General features: G+C 37.6%; 1 protein-coding gene across 2 annotated transcripts in view; it reads right to left on the bottom strand.

Moving 5' to 3' along the window:
* NOP58 (NOP58 ribonucleoprotein) overlaps positions 1–7,641 on the bottom strand; it is a 26,337-nt gene extending 18,696 nt beyond the window's left edge. Inside the window, exons 1-3 of one of the 2 annotated variants that reach the window (XM_007469181.1) lie at positions 7,369–7,641; positions 2,051–2,127; positions 217–269 (exon numbers count right to left, since the gene is read on the bottom strand). In XM_007469181.1, the coding sequence (XP_007469243.1) occupies positions 217–269; positions 2,051–2,127; positions 7,369–7,413 (175 nt within the window). In that variant the 5' untranslated portion in view covers positions 7,414–7,641. The remainder of the gene's footprint in view (positions 1–216; positions 270–2,050; positions 2,128–7,368) is intronic. The other variant, XM_007469180.1, reaches the window with a different exon arrangement.
* Positions 7,642–8,073: the final 432 nt, after the last annotated feature.

Here is an 8,073-nt window from a genome sequence, read left to right on the forward strand (position 1 = left end):
GTAGGGAAAAAACCAGCCCTATAGTGAAAAAAGCTAACTCAATGTTGTCTCAGTGGTAGTGACGAATTTGAGTTAGATCACTTAAATTCAGTTCCAAACAGAATGCATCATTGACAACATTGAATAAGGTTAACTCAGGCAACTGAAGCAATCTTTTAATGAGGATGACAAATCACCAATATCTAAAAAACCAAAAGAGCCAGTCTTTGACTTTACCTGCCAATGCCTCTGCTGTATCCTGAAATTTCTCAAAATGTTTCAGCTTTACTCTAGAATTAAGGGGAAAAAAAAATGTTATGGGGGCACACTGATTGTGCAAAAGCCACATATTTAGGAGAAGAGGTGCTGGACTGTTTCCAAAGCATACACCAATAAAAAACTTTCCTGCTATTGGGCAATGGTGTAAAGTTACATATTCTTCTAAAATGACCAGTAAAATGACCAATTTCTCTAAATGTTAGGCTAGTAATGTCTGAACTATTATAGAGGTTGTAGGTTTTGAAGGAAACTTGGAACAACAGAAAAGAGGTTTGCTGCCACATCTAAACCACAGGAAAGATGTTGAAGCTTTAACATAACCTCTGCTGCTTAAAGTTAGACACAAATGCCTTTTACTATACGGCACAGAAGTGGCTTAAGAAAAGGTGTAAGGGTCCCTCTTACATCAGAAATCTCATGACATTGATTTGTGCATCCAGTACAGGTTCCATTAAAAAATAACTAATTGTTAGATCTAATTCCTGTTACCCTTACTTTACCCCCTTCCTCCCTACTCACTTATATGCAGGGCAACATTATTTTATATCAAAACAAACACATACAGTTAATCCATTGTTGTCTCAGTGGTAGTGACGAATATTTGAGTTAGATCACATAAATTCAGGTCCAAAAAGGATACATCATCAACAACAATGAATCAAGTTAACTCAGACAACTAAAGCATATAGCCCTTTAAAAAGGAAAACTAGTCTTCCACTGTGTCTAAAATAATGTTATCTTAAGCAAGGTTTTCTCACCTAGTCAGGGAACACCCTGGTGGTACCTTAAATGCACACTTAATAGAAAGAGGTAAGAAGAAAGCAATTATTTCACCTTATCCCACCTAACACCATTTCCACTCATCTGAAGTGGCATTTGTTCATATCTCTGTATATTTGCATAAATGCATATATAGGTGTACAGCAACACCTGCAAAATGCAATCACATTATACACATTACTCTGAAGCATGGTTTTCCAGTATACCATGTTTCCCTAATTATTTAGTATGACATCTCTTGGGGTTCAACACTCTTTAGCAAGCTTGAGTAGTTTCCTTCTATTCTAGTGAGTTCTTATTAGCACTAACAGATGAATTATGAAATGCCCTTTGGCATCCAAGGACATAATCAAGAGATCAGTCGGCTCCTTCCTAGGACCACACTCACCAAATGGGATATTTCACAGGGTGATTCACAGATGGTGAAATAGCCTTCTTGACTCTACCTTGAGGAAAAGCCAGCTCTCTCTCCCACCACTGCTTTCTTAGAATGGGCATCAAAGTTATATTCTATACTCCTGTCCAGAGACCTTGGGGAACAAAGGTACGCCTTTCCAGTATTTACTAGCTAGTTATTTTACTACGCCAGAGGGAGTTAGGAAATACTGGTCATAAAGAATAAATAAATTATGAATCAAGTTCAAAACACCTGAATATCACTAACTTAGAGAAATTATAAGTTAAATCAATTAGCAGCCCATGCTTTTGACAGTTATTACTTTAAAGAGAAATTTATACTTAATTCACAATCAATTTACGCTTTCAAATATCTTACAAAAATAGTGTTTTTTTGGGTGCTGTCCAACCTCATCTGCAATTAATACAAATTAGCTGAGATGGCCTATGCTCCAAATAAGGAATCTAATAATTGGGCTCATACCAATATTATTCCTGAAATGAGTTCAAAACAAAAAGTTATGGATATATTACATGAAGGGGGGGCACAAACACACAAAACAAACAAAAACCTCTAAATGTTAACTGCTAAGTTCTTAGTTTCAAGATGACTTACATTTTATTTGCTTTCTCTGGAGTTTCAAATTCTTTCCACAAACTATCAACCTCTTGAAGTTTCTTTTCATTCAAAACCTGTAAATAAATATTTAAAATAATTTTCTTTAAATTGCACAGCTTAGGCATATACAGCTATACTCTTCAAGTACAATTGTACATGCAAAATGAGGGTGGTGGGAGCTATTTTTCTCTCTGAAATAACCAGTTTTCTTACCCTGCATAAATTTTTGGTCAAACTAATAAATCAAGTAGCCCAATGAGTAACTGGATGGAATTTAGATCTAGCTGGGTATTTGTTTAAAACTTTCTATTTTTAAGGAGCTCCCTAACCCCTTCACAAAGCCTGTCATATTCACAGATCAAAAGAATTTATTTGCCTACTTTCTACAGAATAAAATTTGTTCTTTAGGGACTTTCCTGGTGGCACAGTGGTTAAGAATCCGCCTGCCAATGCAGGGGACACGGGTTCAAGCCCTGGTCTGGGAAGATCCCACATGACGTGGAGCAACTATGTCCGTGCGCCACAACTACTGAGCCTGCGCTCTAGAGCCAGCGCACCACAACTACTGAAGCCCGCGTGCCTAGAGTCCATGCTCCACAACGAGAAGCCACTGCAGTGAGAAGCCCCACACACAGCAACGAAGAGTAGCTCCCGCTTGCCGCGACTACAGAAGGCCTGTGCCCAGCATCGAAGACCCCATGTAGCCAAAAATAAATAAATAAATACTTTTTTTTTAAATGTTATTTATTGCTATGAACATCCTGACAAGAATTACGGATTTCTCTAAAACTAAGATACCATTAGTTAAGACACATCCTTATGTAAGAAATTTGAACACGCCAAGGGAAAAAAGGGGTACTTTTAACTATGAAACACAGCCATTAACATTTAGGTATATATTCTTCAAGACTTTTTGACTGTCTATGCTGCATTTTATTAATGCGTACTTTTAGGAATCGTGCTATACAGTTAACACTTAACATACTGTGGACATAATTCTAGGTTTTAACAAGAATCGCATTGCATGAATATACCATCATTTATGTCCTTATTGATAAATATACATAGTTTTGTATGTATACATGTTGTATTTCTTAGGACAAATTATTGGAAGTGGAGTTAAATGATCATATAAGAAATGCATGTTGACATATGTATTATCAAAATGCCTTCAAAAGCTTCTATTACTTTCACTTAAATCAAGAGTGAATAAAAGTTCTTATTTTCCTACACCCTCACCAATACTGTGTGATAAGTCAGCTGCCCAAGTATAAGCTAGGGTAGGATCAATCCTAAAATCCATTTCCCCCCATATTTAACATCATTGAAATTGGGATGTCTTACAATTGATGGCAGGTCAGTTTAACTAGCAGTGTAAAATAACGGCGTATTATACTTGATGAAATATAGTATTATAGATATTATACATATCTTGTGGAAAAAGGCCGCTGATCAACTAAAAATTATACTTTACTGACAAGCCACATTTCACCAAATCCACAGTACCACAGAATATTTACATAGTAAGACTTATTACCCAGTTATAGCCTAGTACATATTTCCATGATGAAACATGAAGAAATACGATATTGCACAACACCTTTATTTTCTGTCAGATGAGAGTGGCAAGATGACTTTAAGGATTTATTGTGTTGTTTAAATTTAATCCCACACACAGCTAAATCAAACACATTTACAGAACTGGAAAAACAGGAATCAGAGTAATGAAGCAGTAAACAACTGCAAAGCACACAGTTTTGTATTAAAAAATTACAAACCACTAACAGTTCTATTTTGTATGTCATGAAAACTTTAGAATACAAAGACATTCCATCAAATCTCATGAATGCACTGAAACTTTAATTCAAAGTTATTTTTTTGTTAAAGGAAATTCACAGAATTGTAGTGATTTTTAGTAGTAGTTTACTCAGTATGCGGTTAACCATACCTAAAGTTCAATGATTGTTGACAGGATACGTACCAAATAGGGGATATGACTCATGAGTAAAACTCACATGTTTTTCCAGTTGAAAAGCAAGTATGTTTGAAGATAACATTTGGATAACAAAATTGGCATATTAAAGAGATATTATTTCAAGTTAAAGCAACAAAGGAAATGTAATGAAATCATGTTAATTCATGACCACTGAAAGGTCTCCAAGGACTTTGCTATGGCAAGCAAAACCTTGGCTACTTTATGTTCCCAGTCATGCACAACATACTGAAAAGAACATTACTAATAAAGTCTGAACAAAAACAGAATTAGAAATAATTGCTACAATTTCTGTTATACATCTATCTCAAATTTTTAATCATTCATTTTCAGACAAGGAAATCTGAAACATTAATATGCAAATCCATTTTAAGTTTTATCATTTTGGATTAAGACGGAATGAATAATTTAGCTATTGTCACCATTAAAATCTTTAGCACTGCTGTTATATTGTTTGCTAGTTTTATTATAATAAGTACTATATGTACCTATTTACATTTACAAAAGGTGAGTTATATAGTATGTAAGTTATACCCAATAAAGCTGGAAAAACATTGCTTAGTAATCATGTTATACAGGAACTTTGGTATTCACATAAAAAGCTCTTCCTCGAGCCCTTGAGAAATAAAGGAACACACAACACTATGCTACACAGCAGCACTGTACAACGTGACTACTAAGAATTTAAATGAGTTAAAATTAAAATTCATCTCCACAGCTTTACTAGTTACATTTCAAATGCTAAATAGCTGTATGTGGCTAGTGGCTACCATACTGGGAAGCACAGCTACAAAAGGTCTGGGATGAATAAGACTGAAGAATGTCTAGTCTTACTCTGTGTGCCATGTGACATAAGGGACACAGGCTTGAGTTTTTGCAATATTCTACGAATAATAATAATAGTTCTTTTTAGGTATTGTCTCTGCATTTATATATAACTTTATTAACAAGCAACATTTTTTGGAAAGTTTTAAATGCTTTTTGAATCACTGTGTACATATGGATATGCATATACTGCGTCATGATATAAAATGTATTCTTCACTGTGAACTGAGATTAAAAAAAGTATGAAAAACTTTCTTAAAGCATTCTCATTCATGCATGAATTTTATACAACCAAGGTAATTTTATACCCCAGCATTTTGAAAGATTATGGGAAAGGTAGCTAATAACCTTGTATTGCATATCTCCACACACATCGATATTTCACGTACTATGATATTCATCCCTTTAAGGTGTAAAATTTATTTTAGTAATTTTCAGAAAATTGTGCAACCATCACTAATTCTGGAATACTCTGTATGCCTATTTTATTCAGTAAGAATCAATAACAGCTACTAACTCCAAATGTTTATAAATGAAGCAATATTTCAATATATTTAAGCCTTTAGTTATTTCTCTAATATTAGGTTACATAAAACATAAACCACAATTTTTAACAATGTTGAACAGTAACTTGCAGGTAAACAACATTAAAAACTGCAACAGAATACTCAAGATTTATTTTTATGGAGAATACTCTTTATTAGTAGAAATCAATAAATCATATGACTTTATACTTTATGACCCAGGTCTAGAAACCATACAATTGCTAAACCGACTCCTCCCCACTGTTAGAAGCAACCACTGGACAGTGCAAAGTTACCCCTCCCCTCTTGCATCCAGGTCAGGACAGTATACGTAACATCAATTTGGATGAAATTCATCCACAGACGCTGATTCAAAATATGACAGACTGCTCTGGCTAAGAGAGTTTTGGGACATGTGCAGAACTCTAAGAATTTAGAGGGACCTTCCTGGTGGCACAGTGGTTAAGGCTCTGCACTCCCAATGCAGGGGGCCGGGGTCCAATCCCTGGTCAGGGAACTAGATCCCACATGCATTCCGCAACCAAGAGTTCACATGCCACAACTAAGGAGCCTGAGAGCCGCAACTAAGGAGCGTGCCTGCTATAACTAAGGCCCGCTGCAAACAAATAAATAAATATTAAAAAAAACAATAATAATAATTTAGAAAAGACTGTAAAAACCTGGGGAAAGTCTAATAGACCCGTTTCCGGGCTCCAAAGCCTTTTAGTCCCTTAAAATTGCTAATAATACAATCTCAGACAACTCTAATGAGAGGAAAAAGAAGCAAAATCAGCTTTCGGTTTTTAATTATCTCATTGGTTTTCTTAAAAATAACAAGTATTTAATGTAACATGCAAATAGAAGTATATTTTCAAATGTCAAAGCGAAACTTGGAAAATAAAATGAAAAACTTTCCCAAATAAACATTTTGGTATGTACGCTTCCAGACTCTCTGCACCCGTACCACACAGGTGTTTGATTTACAACTAGAATCACACTATATATAGTTTACCTAGCATTTTTTGACTTGTCAGTACATATGAAAAATTTGTTTTTCGTTGCTATATTCGTTGAACCCGAGTCCGACACGTAGATAGAGCTCAATTTCCTGATGCTTCCTATCATCTCAACAGCACCCTATTACACGAATGTCCCATTGCTCAGTTATTTCCTTGCTGATGAACTTGAAGTTAATTTCAAACTTTCCCTATTAAAAAAACCAAAACTCAGGTTGGTTATATCCAGCTCAGATTTCCCCCCTGGGCTTCAAATTTGAAATGACCACTGTATTTCCACGTCTAATAGACATCGAAAGCTTCACACAACCCAAACTGCAACTCTTTAGTATCCTCCCTATTCCCAGTCCCCAAATCCCTAAACCTTCTCTTCCCTTCCCTACCACCACAAACCCACTTACTTAAACCCAAACCTCGCATTCTTCAACCAGCCAATCCCGTCAGTTCTACCTTCTAATTTTCTCCTGATATTTCCTTCCCTCCATGCCAGCCTTAACCCACGCAACTTCATCTCGTCTAGATTAATGCAAAAATATCCTCCTTCCGTTCTTGCACCCCATCCCTCGTAATCTATTCTGCACAGAGCAAAACAAGTGCATTAAACGATAAAGTTGGGTGAGGTCATTCCTCTGTTAAAACCTTCCAATCATTCCTCAGAACTCTCAGAACAAAACCCATACTCCTTATCATAACCTGTAAAATTCGAATACGGCTCCTGTCCACCTCCCTAACTGGGCCAAATCCTCTTACTGAACCCAGCGCCCCAAACGGCGCGGCCACGTGTTCACCGAAATATGCGCCTCCCAGGCCCAAAGCCTTCCCCCTTCCTTTCACAGCAGGGGGACACAAAAGGCACCCACGCGATCCTGGGCACCGTCGTCCTCTCCTTACGTCTTTCAGTCTCCTCTCCTGCCCAACACCTGCCTTCCCCCTTCAACGGCTCAATCTCCCACCTACCTTAAAGATGGCGTAGCCGACGGACGTTTCAAACAGCACTAACATGGTGAGGACGGGTCAGGGAACTGCGCGGCCCGCCGCTGAGCTCTTATATCAGTGAAAAAAGACCAAATCTGCGGCCCCCAAAGGCCCGCAACGCCGCTGCTGGCCAAGCACCAGGGCGCCCACCTTCCCGCAAAGAACCAGATCACGTTGCCTAAACGTTCCACACTCCACTACAAGCAAAACGCGTGAACGCGCTTCTCCTTCTCCACGGCTTCTGGGTTATGACCTCACTTCCGCCAGATGACGTGCCGCATAGTGCGCCTTGGCTTCCGTTTTGTTCCCGCCACAGAGGACCACGAAAATATCGCGAGATTTCTTAGGGAAGAAAATGTGATTTTACACTATTAGGCTCAGGGAAATCTGAAAGCGAAAACCATCGCGCTTTTTAATTGTTTTTTAAACTCCCATATATGATGTATTTTACCTTGAGAGAAATGCGAAGCTGACTCGTCTGTTTTCCTTAAGCATTGGGAGTTTGGGAAGTGCTAGCCGCTAGACTTTACTCCCCCGACCGCCCTGCTTTGAAGTCATCAGAATGACCTCACCATGACTGTCACTTTTTTTGCGAACACTCGTAGCCGTTCTCTTCTCTCTGGCCAAACTGATTTTTACCATAGATGTCGTCCAAATATATGTAGACCTTTCCCGTTTTTGCTTCAA

This window comes from Lipotes vexillifer, unplaced genomic scaffold (genome assembly GCF_000442215.2).
Source record: "Lipotes vexillifer unplaced genomic scaffold, Lipotes_vexillifer_v1.1 scaffold259, whole genome shotgun sequence".
Classification (NCBI taxonomy): domain Eukaryota; kingdom Metazoa; phylum Chordata; class Mammalia; order Artiodactyla; family Lipotidae; genus Lipotes; species Lipotes vexillifer.